Source organism: Ictalurus furcatus, chromosome 19 (genome assembly GCF_023375685.1).
Source record: "Ictalurus furcatus strain D&B chromosome 19, Billie_1.0, whole genome shotgun sequence".
NCBI classification, from domain to species: Eukaryota; Metazoa; Chordata; class Actinopteri; order Siluriformes; family Ictaluridae; genus Ictalurus; species Ictalurus furcatus.
This window is the reverse complement of record NC_071273.1, coordinates 367192-385496: the sequence shown is the minus strand read 5'-3', so window position 1 is coordinate 385496 and position 18305 is coordinate 367192. Positions and strand designations below refer to the sequence as shown.

At 39.5% G+C, this 18305-nt stretch overlaps 1 protein-coding gene across 4 annotated transcripts in view; it reads left to right on the top strand.

Annotated features, from left to right (window-relative positions):
* Positions 1 to 11606, top strand: part of LOC128623038 (NLR family CARD domain-containing protein 3-like) — a 46898-nt gene extending 35292 nt beyond the window's left edge. For all 4 annotated transcript variants that reach the window (XM_053649896.1, XM_053649893.1, XM_053649895.1 and 1 more), the window contains 2 exons: positions 9550 to 9723; positions 10592 to 11606. In XM_053649896.1, the coding sequence (XP_053505871.1) occupies positions 9550 to 9723; positions 10592 to 10601 (184 nt within the window). In that variant the 3' untranslated portion in view covers positions 10602 to 11606. The remainder of the gene's footprint in view (positions 1 to 9549; positions 9724 to 10591) is intronic.
* Positions 11607 to 18305: the final 6699 nt, after the last annotated feature.

Genomic DNA, 18305 nt, shown 5'->3' with positions numbered 1-18305 from the left:
CTCTCTGAGAGTCACATGACCTGCTTCTCAGTAAGACACATTCTCTAATAGTGAGGCTGAAGTAGAAGTTTTAGGTTCATCATCATCAATGTCCTGAGGAGGAAGAATATTTATTTTCACTGCACAATGATGATTTGTCACTAGGCATGCGCCCATTCTCATCAGTCCAAATGAATTTGCTCATTGCATGAGCAAGAGAGCGGTTATATGGAATATCAGCACACTCTGATTTGGCCAATGTTATGAGCCCTCAGGGAGACTACAATAGGCAGTCACAGTCGAGCCGATATTCAGTATAACCAAACGAGGCAGACCAGCGAGGCAGTCTCTCCTGAGAACATCCAGCCAGAAGCCGACAGGGCGGCCTCTCCTGCAGAGCTCCCTCCAGAGGCCACACACGATTTTAAGGAAATACTAGAGATCCTGATCCTTTCTGCTCTCTGGACCTGCCTGATCCATTTCGGATGTCCTACCTCTGGATGGAGCTCTCATCTTCTCTAATTCCAGACTGCTGGGACTATGGCTGCTTCTAAGGCCAAACAGACTTCATATAAAACCATAATTAACTTTTTTACACTATCTGTTGTGACCCAGATGAGGATGGCTTCCCTTCTGAGTCTGGTTCCTCTAAAGGTTTCTTCCTTTTAACATCTTAGGGAGTTTTTCCTTGCCACCGTCGCCACTGGCTTGCTCAACTGGGATAAATTCGCACATTTAAAATCTGTATCCCGTGTTTATATGTTTCAGTAAAGCTGCTTTGAGACAATGCCTATTGTAAAAAGCGCTATACAAATAAAATTGAATTGAAAATTGAATTGACAGCGCAGTCTCCTGCCCTGCCGAGCTCCAGCCTGAGGTCAACATGGTGACCTCGCTTTCAGAGCTCCAGCCTGAGACAGATGAGGTGGTCTCCCTTGCTGAGCTCCAGCTCCAGGTCAATGTGGCGACCTCACCTCCAGAGCCCCAGTTGGAGACAAACAAGGTGGTCTCTCCTGCTGTCCTCATGCCAGAGGCCGATGGTGCGTCTTCCCAAGTCATGCTCATGCCAGAGGTCAATAAGGTGGCCTCCCATGCCGTGCTCCTGCCTAAGGCCCGACAACAAGGCCTTCCAAGTCCTGCTAACTCCAGATGCCAACAAGACGGCCTTCCAGGCTATGCTCCTGCCCGAGGCTGACGGCACAGCCTCCCAAGACCAGCTCATGCCTAAGGTTGCATGCCCAGCCTCCCAAGTCTTGTTCCCCCCTCACGACCTCGGCAAGCTTGCCCCAGCTTCATGCCCCCCCCCCTTGCTCCTCTGGGAACAGACTACTATATGGGCAATGCCTGCCTTTGGACCATGGGTGTTGTGTGGACATTTTGCCCAGAGAGCCAGGGAGGGGGAGCTGTTGTAGACGCTTGGGTTGGATCTGTCAGGTATTTCCCCCGAGTGCTGAGCACCGAGAGCTGTGTAAGCAGCTCCGTGTCTTCCTGTATCATGCAGTTACATTGGTAGATGCCTGTATGAAAAAGGGTAAGCTGTTCCACAGTCTTGGAGCCGTGACAGGCCCTATCACCTTTGAACTTCTCATTCTCTGGAAGTATTTTGAAGATCAGAGACATAACTTGGTGCGAAGCCATGCAGAGATTTAAAACCAAATAACAAAACCTTGGACTCCATTCTGTACTTGACTGGCAGCCAGTGAAGGGAGAGACTAAGACAGGAGAGATGTGTTCCCTCTTTTTTGTGCCAGTGAGAAGCTGTGGAACTCCATTTAGGACCAATTGAAGATGGGAAAGGGTTGACTGACAGAGTCCCATGTTGAAGGAATTGCATTAATCAAATTGAGAAGGTATAAAAGTGCGAATAACAGTCTCCAAATAATTAAATGATGATATGTTTTAATTTGGCAATGGTTCTCAATTGATTAAAGCTTCTGCTCACCTGAGCTTACCTGCTTGTCAAATTTCAGGTCAGAGTCGGAAATAAGGCCAAGATGCTTTGTGTAGCTTTGTATATTACATCACAAGGACCACAGTTTATTAGCTGAAATTCTGTCATTTCATAATTTATTAGGGGAAAGTTTTTAGACAGCCAGCATTTAATATCAATAGCCAAGTTTCCATCCTCTTTTTGTACATTTCCTTTATCAAAAAAATGGATGTGTTTAAAAAAAGTTTGTGATATTTGCTGTCTCATGCTTGTTTCCATCCAGTTGGCCTTTTACTGATAAAATGATGTGCATGATGTTTGTCGCAGAAGTTTTGGTGTATCGCAAAAGAAATCTGCCCTTGAGCCATTTCCATACATAATTTTGTGTATGTCACAAATTGTGTACCTTTTGCAGTCCAAATGTCCTCAAAATCTTTGTAATATTGAGAAATTATTGAGACAATTAAATGAAACTGACCAGCTTACTTTCATTTTCATTTCACAAATAATTGCAGTTGTACAGAATATCAGAAGACGACTTTAGAATGGACAGCTGCTCATCTGATAGGGCTCCAGGTATGCTATGAAGGCCATGGGCAGAGCCGGGGTGGCTAATCAGGAAAATAGGGAGAATTCCTGCTGGGCCGCTCATAAATTGGGCTCATAAAATTAGCATGTTACATTATTGCATGACTAATTATAAAACTAATGAATTAGTACACTAGATTTGTATTTAAAGCAGTGCATCAGTTACGTATGCATTACAGTGTGTGTGGTAGCTGCCAAAAAAGTATATTTCTTACTGAAATACTTCATATTTGTTTGAATGCAAACAAAAAAATTTTTTCATCATTTTACAATTGGCCTGTAGTAGCAGAAAATAATACTCAGTATGTCATTTGTTATTTACTGTAATTTTATATTCTTGTTGAAACATCTCAGTAATAAATATAACGAGATAGTTAGAACTGAACTGTCACTTCATTTATCAAAGTTTTTCCACCACGATAAAAATGGGCTGGTCTTTGGCATTAAACTCCCGAGCTGAAAATTGGTCCCACTCTGGCTGTGCCCATGGGGGAGGTAGTGTTGGAGAGCTGTGCCAGTTGCAGATTGCCACCGACCAGCGGTTCTGACCTGAAAGCAGATTGCCATTGCCCTGTTCAAGCTGGCATCCTGTGCCGATTACAGTGTACCTGGGAAACTTATGGGATTAGTAAAATAGCTGTCCATCGATGTGTATATGCTGTATGCACAGCTATTAAAGAAAAATGAATGTGGCATTATATCAGGCTGTTGAATATAGCAGAGGCCAATGAAATTGCATAGCATAATTCCTTGGCGCATCTTGTGTCACAGGTTTGCAGTGTGCTGAATGGCAGAGACATCACTATTCTTCCCCTGACTGATGGATAAATTTTGTCAAGTGCAAATTCAATTTCTCTTGACAACAACTGTTTCCAAACTATTTTTTCATAACATTTAAAGTATCAACATAGAGTTTAAGCGCTAAAGTTAAACTAAAAAATATTATGTCCAAACTTTTATCAATAATTTGCATTTCCATCAGCTATATCAGTAAACATTTTAATGCGCTAAACATTTTATCGCAAAAAACCCTTGGCTGGAAATGTGGCTTATGATACAATCAAAGAGAGTTTGCATACAACTGTGTGCCATCAGTGTAAAAATGGTAGAAAATGTATTTATAAAAAATACAACACATGGCCCAGGATTGAGCCCTGAGGTATGCCACTGATCAGTTGCTGCTGAGAAAGATGAGAAATTACCAATCCACACAGAAAATATCCTGTCTTTGAAGTAGCAGGCAAACCACTTCACAGCAGTCCCCTTGATGCTTACACCACATTTAGACAATCCACAAGATTAGCATGATCGAATGTATTAATCGAGGCACTGAAGTCCAGTAGGATTAATTTATTATGGAAAGGATAATAGGGGCAACAACATACAGCACATCACTAAGAAGTGTGGGAACTGCATGCAGGGGACAAGTAAAAGGCCTCATATGTACTATTAGATCCATAAGTTAGGACAATGACACAAGCTCAAACTTGGTTAGGAAGGCAGATCAAACATGTGGATCATGAACTGAAGCTGAAATCAGTGACCTTATATTGTCAATCTTGACAATAAAAAATTTCAAGAATTCTTAACAGGTTTCTGTGGTAGGCTCTGGAATGGCTGTGACAGCTGGATTCAGTACTGCATGTATTGTGTTAAACAAGACTTTGGGACTACAGGAGTTTTTGGAAATACTGTTGGAAAAGTGTTTTGCTCTTACTGCTTTTACATAACTCTGATATTTAACCAAACATTATTTCAAAATCTGATGAGATTTGTAGCTTAATTTTCTTCCACTTCTGGTCTGCCTTCCTGCATGCCTGCCTCAATGTGTGAGTTTCACTGTTAAGCCATGGCTAAGGATTTATTTTAGACATTCAGATTTTTAGTGGAGCAACAGAATTCAGGATGTCTATACAGGTAGCATTAAACAAGGTGACCAAGTTATCTGTCTGCGATACTGAGGCAAATCCTTGATTATATATATCAGAGGAGCAGCCAAAAAAGCTCTGAGAACTGACTGGCAGTACCTGTCCTAATATAGCATGAGTAGTACCTTGGTAGGCAGGGATTAGAAGGTGGATGTGACACAGTAACATCACACAAGATTGATTGATTTTTCAGACACACAGTTATCAGCTATTTCTGCACTGCAGACAGAAAGCCCGAATGATAAAACAGGGTCAAGTGTATGTCCAAGCTCATGTGTAGGACCAATGACAGACTGAGGAAATTAAATGAAGTTGTAAAAACTCTCTGACCAGATACTTGTATTAATAACAAATATGAATATTAAAATCACCAAGAATCAATATTCTTTCAGAAAAGGGAACAACATATGACAAAAATCCAGAGAACTCAGGAATAATATCCGTTTTAATTTTAGAGATTTCTATTTATAATACACAAACACTCAGAGATTCGTGGTGGACTAGTGCCTACCCGGGTTCGATTCCCGGTCACTGGAAGGTTGCATGAGCCAGTGTACTCTCAGTGTCAGCCACAAAAAATCGGGAGGTCTGTGGAGCAGCTGAAAAAGGAAAACTTTCGACATTTAAAATGGTCCTTAAAATGACTGCTAAACCCCTCCCCAACTCCCAGGAGAACTAAAAAACTTACAATCACCAGGTGAGAGTTCAACAAGAGGGCTAACATCGCAGTGGTGAGCCAAGTCTCAGTCGCAAAAATAAAGTCCATACCACTGGAAAACGAAAAAGTCGTTTAAAATAAAACTTTTATTCACAGTGGAGCTTGTGTTAATTTTAGCTAAGGCATAAAGAGACAGCTGATAAAAACAAGCCAGAAGTGATATCAACGAAATATACTCCAGTTGACAGACAAGGATTATCCATATATGGGATTGGGTGTGTGCCCTGGGGCACCAGCCAATGGGAGTCACCGAATGATTAAGGGTGTTTTCAGACCTGTAGATCTGTACTTTGTTCTGAAACAGCGACTTAAATTGTTACAATGTTGTATTTTATCCTTGGTTCGGTTCGCTTTCACAAGGCAGCATTTTAAAGCATACCAAAATGTGTTTATGCAAATCACATGTGAGTAAACTGTCCTCTCATTGGTCAGAGTGCACTTCTTTAGGTTCCGCTCATAATGGTTATCTATCAAAACACCTTGTAAACCTTGGTGTTTTTATGCATTTTTGAAAGCTGTTCAGAAATATATTCATCAGACCAAATTTCAATTAAGCATTTTACCTCATCTTTGGTCCAAGTTAAACCACAATTCCTGTTATGAGCTATTAGCAAACACATTTTTTTTTTTTTTTTTTGTAACGCAGTTCCCATCATGCATTCTTGCAAAATTGTTTTTATTGTTTAACCTTTTGATCTTTTGTTTTAAAAAATCACAAAAATACTCTCTCATTGATATCAAACAATTGCAAACAAAACACAGTTGGATAAAAATAAATCTTTTTTTTAATATATCTGTGCCACAATTATTGGCACCTTTTTAGTCAATACTTTATGCTACCTCCCTTTTCCCAAGATAACAGCTCTGAGTCTTCCGCTATAATGCCTGATGAGGTTGGAGGAGACCATTCCTCCATGCAGAAGTTCTCCAGATCCTTCACATTTCGAGGTATACACTGGTGGCCTCTTCTCTTCAGTTCGCCCCACAGGTTTTTTATAGGTTTCAAGTCAGGGGACTGGGATGGCCATGGCAGGACCTTGATTTTGTGGTCAGTAAACCATTTTTCTGTTAATTTTGATGTATGTTTCGGATCATTGTCCTGCTGGAAGATCCAGCCACAGCCCATTTTAAGCTTTCTGGCAGAAGCAGTCAGATTTTTATTTAATATCTGTTGATATTTGATAGAGTCCATGATGCCATGTATCCTAGCAAAATGTCCAGGTCCTCTGGCAGAAAAACAGACCCAAAGCATTAAAGAGCCACCACCATATTTAACCACTGGGCATGAGGTACTTTTCCATATGGCTACCTCTCTGTGTGCTCCAAAACCACCTCTGGTGTTTATTTCCAAAAAGCTCTATTTTGGTTTAATCTGACCATAGAACCCGATCATATTTGAAGTTTCAGTACTGTCTGGCAAACTAAAGATGCTTGAGTTTGTTTTTAGATGAGAGTAGAGACTTTTTTTTCTTGTAACACGTCCTAACAACTTGTGGTGATGTAGATGACTTCGGATTGTAGTTTTGGAGACTTTCTAATCCCAAGACACAACTAACTTCTGCAGTTCTCCACCTGTGATTCTTCCAGTTGACTGGAACTTCTTAATTATTGCCCTGATGGTGGAAATGGACATTTTCAATGCTTTTGCTATATTCATATAGCCATTTCCCATTTTGTGGAGCGCAACAAGCTTTTGCCGCACATCACAGCTATATTCCTTGGTCTTACCCATTGTTATGAATGACTAAGGGAATTTGGCCTATGTGTTACCACATATTTGCTGAGCTTGCTGCCATGTTGCATCATCTGAAGTGCAAAGGTGTTAAATGGGTGTGGACCAAAGAGTGTCAGCAGAGTGTAGAAAAGCTTAAGATGGCATTACAGATGGCATATTGCTTATGCCTCGAGAAGCCTTGGAGGAGATTAATTAAATTATTCAATATCTGAAAAGTAGTGTCTTGCTGTCCTTTGGACGGTAGTAAAGAAATGGTACCACTATCTCGAGGGGATATCTTTTGTGGTATATACCGACCATGCAGCACAGCCATGGCCCTTTTAATGCTCAAAAGACTACTCCTTACTAGATTAACCCTGAGGTTACAGCAATTTCAGTTTCAAGTTCAGTATCGTAAGGGAAGAATGAATGTAGTACCTGATTCTTTATCAATATCTGTCTAAGAACCAGCAAGCTTGGCTACATGCATGGCAAAGAAGATCTCAGCCTGGAGTTTTGTCTTACCGGCCACTTTATCGGAAATAGCAGCCTCCCAGAACCAGGATGACCAGGTGAAGGAATTGGTAGAGAAAGTTGATACACAGGATGGGAAAATGGGTGGATGAGATGAGAGATCTAGCAAGGTGTATTGTATAGGATAATCCCATATAAAGTTGGCACCAAATATCAGTTGGTAGTACCAAAGTCTCTTATCCCAACATTCTTGGACTATTTTCATGTTACCAAAATACCTTCTTTTAGACCGTGGACCACAATTTCTTATGCAGCTTTTGAGCAACCTATGCAGGAACTGGGTGATAACTCTACCATCTCCAAACCAGCCTCACCGAAAGAGTCATGGGATGGGATCAGTGGTTGGCAGAGTTCCAGTTTGATCTTAACAATGCCAAACATGAATCCACAAATAGAACACCTGCTAAACTTGCTCTAGGGCCCCTATAACGATTGTTACATTATTTCCTGAACATAAATACATATATAACATAACAGCTCTGACCCATCAAGGCATGGATGCCACAAGACCTCTGAAGGTGTGCTGTGATATCTGGCACAAAGATTTTAGCAGCAGGTCCTTTTAGTCCCATAAGTTGTGAGGTGTGCACGGTGGCTTAGTAGTTATGTATGTCCGCCTCACACCTCCAGGGATGGGGGTTTGATTCCTGCTGCGGCTCTGTGTGCGGAGTTTGCATGTTCTCCCTGTGCTGTGGGGGTTTCCTCCAGGTACTCTGGTCCCCCCCCAGTACAAAGACATGCGTGGTAGGCACATTGACATGTCCAAAGCATATGAATGGGTGTGTGAATGTGTATGTGAGTGTGCCCAGTGATGGATTTGCACCCTGTCCAGTTTAACCTGCCTTGTGCCCTATGCTCCTTGGGATAGGCTCCAGGCTCTCCATGAGCCAGTAGGATAAGCGGTATAGAAAATGGATGGACAGCTTGATGGATGGAAGTTGTCAGGTGGGGTCTCCATAGATCAGACTTCTTTGTTTGATCCCACAGATGCTCATTCAGATTGAGATCTGTGAAATTTGGAGGCCAAGTCAACCTTGAACTCTTATCATCTCCTCAAACCATTTTTTACAATGTGTCTGCAACAATGTTTAGGTAGGTGGTACGTTGTCAAAATAACATACACATGAAGGCCAGGACCCAAGGTTTCCTAGCAGAACATTAGCATCACACTGCATCACACTGAGCATCACACTGCATCTGCCGGCTTGCCTACTTCCCATAGTGCATCCTGGTGCCATATCTTTCTCATGGAAGCAACACATGCACCCAGCCATCCACACAATGTTAAAGGAAAACATCTTGATTCATCAGACCAGGCTACTTTCTTTTACTTCTTCATGGTCCAGTTCTGATGCTCACTGTTGCCTCTTGTAGGTGCTTTCAGCAGTTGACAGGGGTCAGTATAGACATTCCAACAGACCTGCAACTGCGCAGCCCCAGACACAGCAAGCTGTGATGCACTGTGTGTTCTGACATCCTTTCTATCATAGCTAGCATTAAGTTTTTCAGCAATTTGCGCTACAGTAGCACTTCTGTGGGATTGGATTAGACAGGCTAGCCTTCGCTCCCCACGTGCATCAATGAGTCTTGGGTGCAGATGACCCTGTCACTAGTTCACCGGTTGTCCTTCCTTGAACTACTTTTTGTACATTCTAACCACTGCATACCAGGAACACCCCACAAGACCTGCCTTTTGGATATGCTCTAACCCAGTCATCTAGCCTTGTCAAAGTAGCTTAGAACTTACTGTTCACTTGCTGCCAAATATATTCCACCCCTTGACAGTTGCCATTGTAACACATTAATCAATGTTATTCACTTCCAAACCACAAACCCACCTAAAAGCCGATGTTTAGTGAGAGACAGTAGTGAAAACTACTGTTCTCAACTAACTATAAAGGCCATCAATGAGAAAGTACTTGCTTGCTGCTCTCCAATAAACACTGCTGCATGTCTCAATTTTACAAAAGACAAAATCAATGAAAAACTTTTCCATCTTACACTAATCATATATTTCTGTACAGCCTGATGCGTGCACACACACACACACACACACACACACACACACACACACACACACACACACACACACAACACTCTCTGTGTCTTGATGTTTATAAATGGAGAGGTTGAAGAGTGTAATTGTGTCTCTCTGCAGGTTGCGTGATTGTGGTGTCTCATATAAAGGCTGTGTTGCTCTGGCTTCAGCTCTGAGATCAAACCCTTCACACCTGAGTAAACTGGATTTGTCTAATAATAAAATAGGAAACTCAGGAAAGAAACTACTCTCTGCTCTTAAAGTTGATGAACATTACAGACTACAGTTACTGAGGTGAGTAATGACCGTTTTAGGTAAATGTTAACCTCATCATCATTAGTTTGTACATGATTACCAGATTAGGAAATAAAACCAGTTTTAGAAAATGTCAGTAAATTCTATTTAATCAGAATTTTTTTTAATTGGTTTTAATGCTGTTTTGTGTTCAGTAAAGTGTTTTGATTTAAAATTCATGTGAAGGCAGAAGACAATGAGTCAGATAGAGTCTACAAAATGTCTTAAATGAGTGCATGAGAGTGATTGTAAATGAACACCTTGTCTCGTTGTGACAGCCTGCTATCTCTGACTTCATACTGCTGCTTGTGTCTGAACAAGATGATCTCTGCTTTTCCCTGTTTCTGTTAAGCAGCACACTTTCTTCTGAACTCTCATAAAAGCTGATTATAATCATCATCTTTTATGCCACAGATATTTGGTTTAAGCAGCCACTTTACTCACTCTGACACTTCTTCCAGCACCCTACCTCCACACTGTGTCTTCTGTCTTTCCTGTAAAATTCACCTCAGCTTCATCTTAAAATCTGCACTTAAATATAAATGTAGAACAAGACCTAGATGACACAGTAGTGTTCATTATTTAAAAAAGCCCCAAAGCCTGTGATTGGATAAGAGCAGTGATGTGATGGGTAAATATCTGCTCATTTTCCTATGAAAATCGTAAGTTCCTTAGAACTTGTGGAAGTTCTCATTTGTTCTCGCTAAATGTTGCAACACAGATGATAGTAAGAATGAAGAAATGTAGAATGATTAATTATAAACAGGAGATGATGTTTCTCTTGGAGCAGAGATGATTACATGTTGATCATGAAGTACCACAGTCCAGTTTGTGGTTATTAATTCACATGTTTTTCTTTTATATTCAGGATGTGGTGAACATCTGTGTGTGTGATGAAGACTCCGGTGTTCCTGCATTTCACTGTTGGGGAATAGAGAAGACGTTCATAAACACATCACTCATTTAATTATAACATGTTAAACAGATTCAGAGATGTGAGAAGTGTGTGTTCATCGTGCACAGTGAATCAGACTGCACACATTTCTACACTGATTGTATAACGAACTCTGACGCCTGGATAAAATACCGTGGACCTCAATCCAATAAAAAACCTGAGGGATTATTTGGAGCAGCAGGTGAAAAAGCACATGAACACAAGCTGAACCCAGTCAGTGGAAGAGAGAGCGAAAATGGACAGTTTCAAGACATTCAGGAATTCTCACCTGACAGGATTGGCATCTGACAAACATTTATTCCTTTGTTTAATTAATGTCCCAGTGCTGTTTTACTAAATGTCAGCACTTCTGGAAGACCACTTGTCTAATAAAAATTAGTGGACCAAAACTAACTGTTGTATAATATAGTTTTGACAGTTTGTGATTTTTCTGTTTGTCATAGTAAATTATTTTATTTTACAAGATTACAGTAAATAGCATTCTTGGAAAGCCACTTGTCCAATCAAATTAGTGGTTCAGAACTAACTGTATTGACAGTTCATGTGATTTTTCGGTGTTTGTGATTAGTATTTGTTTAGTATTGTAATATGTTTAATTTTCATTTACACTGAATATTTATAGCTGTATTATATAGCTGTTTTGCTGGATACAGAACTAATTATATTGTATTTAGGTACTTACAATGTCTTGCATAATTGTATCACATTTTACATTTTCTATCATTTTATATAATACATTTTGCAGAAATTAAGTATACACAAAACAATTTCATTATTTTTGTTGTTTAAAATTAACTTGAGCATTTATCATGAATGAAACAGTTGAAGAGTTCTTCAAAAGTAAATTTATGTCTAACAACAAAATATAGGCTTTTGTTACTGTCACGATTTCCCCTTGTGCAAAGTGCTGGAGCATGCGCTCCGAAGAGCAAGCAGGCGCTTCCGGGTTTTCCATGATATTGGCTTTGTTTACTTTTTACAAGTTCATCTGTTATGGTTTATGTCCTGTCTTTGCCACTAGTTGTTTCCCGTATGTGCCATCATTAGTCTCAACTGTTTTGTGTTCACCCTTGATTATGTTTGTCATTTAAACCCCTCATGTCTCTTTGTACTTCGCAAAGTATTACGTGAGCTTTCTGGGTACCAAGCATTTGTTCCTTGTTTCATGTGTTATAGTTTTGATCTTGTTCTCCCCCTCCAATTCTGTTTTGCCTTGTTTATGCCCATTTGCCGAGTGCCTGACCCATTGCCTGTTTTTGACCGTTATTATCTCACGTTTTGGATTTGTCTCTGCTCTAGTAAAGCTTTTATCTGCATTTGCATCCGTCCTAACCTCCATTACATTTCGTAACATGACAGTTACACTAGGTGTCACGTAATAAACATAAAGGACACTAGGATGGATGCAAGTGCAGATTAGAGCTTTACTTAAAGACAGGCAGGCAGACAAATCCAAAATATCAGACAATAGCGTGGTCAAAAAAAAGGCAATGGGTCAGGTGATTGGCAAATAGGCATGAATGAGGCAAAACCAGAATCAAGAACGAGGGCGAGAACGAGATCAAATCCATAACACATGAACCGATAACAAATGCTTGGTATACGGAAAACTCACATAATACTTCAGAAAGACATAGTGTTAGAACAGTTTCTTATATACTGTATACTGTGGTTTTGAGTGTGTGTGAGGTTGGATGCATGTGTGTGTGTGTGTGTGTGTGTGTGTGTGTGTGTGTGAGAGAGAGAGAGAGAGCATTCTGGGAACTGCAGTCCATGGCAGCCATGTTTGTAGGGTGCCATGCAGTATGGGAAATGTAGTCACAGGTTTGCTGTGACATGACACTAGGTGTTATTTGAAGAGAACATGTGCTTTTGTAGTTAAAAATAAATCACCACAGCATGAGTCAACATAATAATAATAATAATAAGAAGAAGAAGAAGAAGAGTAATATATTATTATTATCATATTTATAATAATTATTATCATCATTATCATCGTCATCTTCATTATTATTATTATTATTATTATTATTATTATTATTATTATATTTATAATAATAACAACAATAATAATAATAATTATTATTATTATTATTATTATTATTATTATTATTGTTATTATTATTATTATTATTATTATGTTCGAGAACCTGTGCATTAAATCTTAAGCATCATCTGCATGTTTGTTTTTCTTATAATTGTTTGTATTTAAAACGTCTGCATGATGATAAATGCGTTCCATCGAATTATTTTAAATCTAAACACATCGAGTTTCTGCTTCGCTGTGGATCAACATCATCTACAGTATCTGAACTCTACACAAAGTGACTTCTGATGAAGAAAGTGATGGATTTGTGCTTTGTGAAGAACTGGACTCTGGGTTGCGGTTTTGGACACAGCCCACGGCTTCAAGCAGTCGTCTATTTGCATGTATGGCATGACATAATTAACTGCACCTGAAGCTTTCGTAAAATTAAAAATGAAAACACCCAGAACTGTATATGGTACCATAACGAAGACGAACTGTATGTTGATACATGAAATTCTGAAGGGAACGTCAGACGGCATGGCGTGGTGGCGTGGTGACGTAGTGACGTGCCATTAATCGATCTATGTTCTATAACATGAAAGGAATATTCTAAATGCAAGTCATGTAAACACCTTAATCACAATATTGTCTTATTCATAATAGGGTTAATAATTAGATTACTGATGTCCATGTAAACCTAATCAATAATGCACTTCGATAATGCAACTAAAACAGGAATCCTCCATGTCTTAATTTGATCGAGTATGACTTTACTCAGATTAAGTTCATCAAAAATCGCAGTTTATGTGATAGTTTCTTAATCAGAGTATTGTCTTAATCGGGTTAATATCTGAATATTGTTGTCCATGTAAACGTACTGAATGTCAAATATTGTGAAGACTGATGCAATTATAGCTATATATTTGTAAATATTAAAATAAACATTTGCCTAGGATGTAATGTTGGTTTTTTTAAAAACGATTTTACCTTTTAATAACACTATTGTTTCTGTCAATCACATACCACCTGACACTTCTACAATTGTATGTTTCTCCTCAATGCTCTTCACATGTCAAACACCCAGCAGTTTGGAGCAGGGTGCTGTTTTTCAAAATCAGTTCTTGTAGTGACTCCAATTTAGTTGCATTCTGAATCTGAAAAGAAAAACAACAACAGTAAGTTTATTAACATTGTTTAGGTCCTAGCTATACACATACAAAAATTAAATAATTTCTGCATCCATCCATCCATCTTCTATACCGCTTAATCCTTTTCAGGGTAACAGGGAAACCTGGAGCCTATCCCAGGGAGCATCAGGCACAAGGCGGGGTACACCCTGGACAGGGTGCCAATCCATCGCAGAGCACACAATCACGTACACATTCACACACCCATTCATACACTACGGATGCTTTGGACATGCCAATCAGCCTACCACGCATGTCTTTGGACTGGGGGAGGAAACCGGAGTACCCTGAGGAAACCCACGCAGCACAGGGAGAACATGCAAACTCCGCACACACACGGCCACAGTGGCAATTGAACCCCCAACCCTGGAGGTGTGAGGCGAAAGTGCTAACCACTAAGCCTTCGTGCACCCCTAAAATTTCTGCATAATTAATTAAATACTTAAAATCAGGAATGTCTTGCAATTGCAGCCGACAATTTCTAGGGTCATAAATATTTTCTAGGGTCATAAATATTCAAGTAACCTTCCTACTAATTACCTAAATTATGTCTATTACCATACCTCTTGCAGCACTTTCACTATACCCTCATCTGTAACATCTTTTAATGTGGCACTGAAATAGAGCTGGTCTACAATGTGGTTTACCAGGTCTTTGGAAAGAAAATGGGCCCTGGTCCTCCAAGCACTATTGACACAGGAATCATTTTTTCTGCCAAGAAATACTCATCCTCCCTAACAGCTGGCATAGAAAGTAAAGCCAAATTACACACTAACATGAACATGTTCATTACACAGATGATATTTTTCATTAACTGGTTCTGCTTTAAATAAACAACTAATATTTCAAATTAAATACATACCAACTTAATTGTATACCAGGTAGCGACTATTGGGAGGTCCATCAAAAATGGGCCGATTGTGCAGGCAGCTCATCAGCAAAGTGAGAAATTCCCATCTTGGTCCCACTGTACAAGACCCTCTTCAAACGTGCCAGCATTATCAGAGAACTTCACAAACATGTCACTGAGTTACGAGTATGAGACACATTTAAATCCTCTGACTGCCCCATCCTGCACATTGGATCTTATGTTGAATCTGCTGATACGTTTTCAATCAATGGCAAGGGCCAAATTTGAAATAATGTCAGGAGCTGATGAACTGCTTTTTTCCATAGACAGTGTAAACAGTGACTTTTAATTGATGTAATCAGTATTTGTAGATTTTATAGCGTGGGGAAAATAAGTATTGAACATGTCGACATTTTTTCAGTAAATATTTCCAATGATGTTATTCACATGAAATTTTCATCATTAATATAATTAATATTAACTTAAGAAATCCACAAATATAAAGAATTCACAACATTAAAGTCCATAAATAAAGTTATGTGTAATAAAGTGGAATGACACAGGAAAAATGCATTGAACTCACTAGGAAAAAGCAGTTCTCCAAGGCAAGGCAAGGAGCCAGCTGAAATCAGTAAGTAGTGAGAAAGTAATTATACCTCTCGCAAATTAATATCAGCTGGGTTAGTAAATTGATGGTCTATAAAAAGGCTTTTCGATACCAAGATGTCACACAAGAAACATCTCATGATGGGTAAAAGCATAGAGCTCTCCCAAGACCCTCACAACCTTATTGTTGCAAAACATATTGATGGAATCGGATACAGACATATTTCAAAACTTCTGAATCCTCCAGTAACACCATTGGAGCCATTATCCACAAGTGGAAGGAACATCACTCCATCATCAACCGGCCATGCACAGGAGCTCCTCACAAGATTTCTGAACAGGGAGTCAGAAGAATAGTCAGAAGAGTAGCCCAAGAGTCAAGGACCACTCAGAAAGCGCTCCAGAAACACTTGGAGGCAGCAGGTACCATCGTCACAGAGAAAACAATAGGTAATGCACTCCACCGCCATGGCCTCTATGCATGCTCACCCTGCGAGATTCCATTACTAAAGAAAAGGCATGTCGAAGCTTGTTTAAAGTTTGCTACAACTCATTTGGACAAGCCTATAAAATACTGGGAGAGTGTAGTTTGGTCAGATGAGAGTAAAATTTAACTTTTTGGTTCTCATACTACACACCATGTTTGGATATGAAATGGCACTGCACCCTAAAAACACTACACCAACAGTGAAGTTTGGAGGTGGACGCATCATGGTGTGGGGCTGTTTTTCATCACATGGTACTGTCAGACATCTTATAACTGAAGGAACAATGAGTGGAGCCTTTTACTGGGAGATTCTTGAGAAGAATCTGCTGCCATCCACCAGGATGATGAAGATGAGACGTGGATGGACCTTCCAGAGGGACAATGATCCAAAGCATACATTAAAGGAAACTCTCAATTGGTTTCAGAGAAAAAAAATCAAGGTGTTAGAATGGTCCAGCCCATCACCTGACTTGAATCCAATTGAACAAGATTTAAAGACGATATGTTTAGAAGAATGGATCAAAATCACACCTGATTACTGCAGCCCATTAATTTCTTCATACAGGAAGCCGTATCTTGAATCTTGAATCAGGAATCTTGAAGCTGTCATTACATACAAAGGCTTCTCCACAAAGTACTAAATAAATTTCAGTTATTTTAACCGGGTCATTCCTCTTTATTACACATAACTTCACTTATGAACTTTAATGTTTGGATTTCTTTATATTTCAAGATTTCTTGAGTTATTACCAAAGTCTGGTGAAAATTTCAGGTGAATAACCAATATTTTCTATATTTTTTTCAGTAAATATATTTATTGAGAAAAAATTTTTACGCATTCAAAACTTATTTCCTCCACTGTATTTTCCAATCAACATAATTTTGTAGCTTACTCTATTGGCTCTGGGAGGTCAAGACAGTGTGCTGTGGTTACAAGCTCATCCTCCTCTTCACTAATTTCAGGTGTATACACCTCCATGTATTCTCTACCAATAAGAAGAGAGCATGCACAGATGTAAAAATGTACAAATTCCATGCTCCAAAGCACGTAAAGAAAATATTTTATGAACCAAACAAACCTGTAACATGGATTCTCTGTCGCAACATGGTCTAAAGTACCTGGACGGTTGTCCTCTGAATCTGACAGCATTATCTGAAAACAGAAATCTGGTTTTATCAAGATCACTGAATTTTCCAAAGTTGTTTCTGCTGTGTAGAAAGTGACAGAATGTTTGATGTGTTAGTATGAAGCTGCTATGATAAGAAGCACTTATGATCTTCGTGCTCTACTTTTCACAGCCTCTCAGTGCTGGTGAGATGAGCAGCTCCTGGTGGAACATTCAGTTCCTCTCTTATGACTTCTTCAGCTCCAAGTCTGGGGTCTTCTACAGTCCTGCAGCTGAGATACACACACACACACACACACACATACACCACTTTATAAGTTCTAATGTTTGGTTTTGTTTTTTCTATTTCTAGTCAGTGGACATTAGGAGATACTTCCTCGACATGATAAAGGGTCCAGAGCGTTGGCTCTGCTGGTTTAAAACCACCATGACCCGTTACTTTGATCAGGAGGTAATCACAGTCTTTATTAGTCTGATGAAGAGAATTGACATTAATGATTATTAAATGAACACTTTTGTGAAATAGATCTTGAGTTTTAGTTAATTGTTATTTGCAGGGATTCTCTTATGATATCAAGACCGAGGACTGTTTCACTGGCATACAGGTAAGGGATTATTCGTTGTAGCATCACAAAACTTTTGTTAATTGCAGTGACTAATTGTGTTCACTTTAAATTGTTCTCGTGTATCTGGGAGGTTTACAGAATTAATTTCCTGTAAACACATGGAGACCTTTACCGTGCCACTCGAGGAGCATGTGGTAAATTTTTTACACTGTCATGATGTGTATATGTAGACAGTAACTTATGGAATTGTATCTGTTGTACGTTTGTCTGCAGGGTCAATATTTGTTTTTGTTTTTGTCTTTTTTTAATTAACAGCAACCCTTGAAAAAGATGACCTGCACTTTCCTGTATGTGGGTCCAGAAGGTCAGGTGGACACGACCACTTGGGTGCAGGAACACAGTCATAACTCTCCCTACAGTGATTCAGAGAGTGAACCAGACTCTGAGGTAATTCCCTGTTTCAGACCTGATGTATATATACATACGCTGCTATTCCCCTGAATGTGAGGCTGTAAAATTTACAGTGGGAGATTTCATGATTCATTGCTAATTTGGCTTGCAGGAGAGTGAGGAGAACCTTGCCTTTTTGGAGTTGGAGGCGCCCTTTATTAGGTATGATCCTCTTCACTGTTTTTATTGGTGTAATGGTGTAATGTATGTTTAACACACACTAAGCGTTTACACCTCTTGTTTCTTAGCTAATATCTTTCAGAGAGAGGAGTTACTGATATCGGTCTGAAGCTGCGTGCTCTCCGCCAGGCGTTCTCTGTGAGTA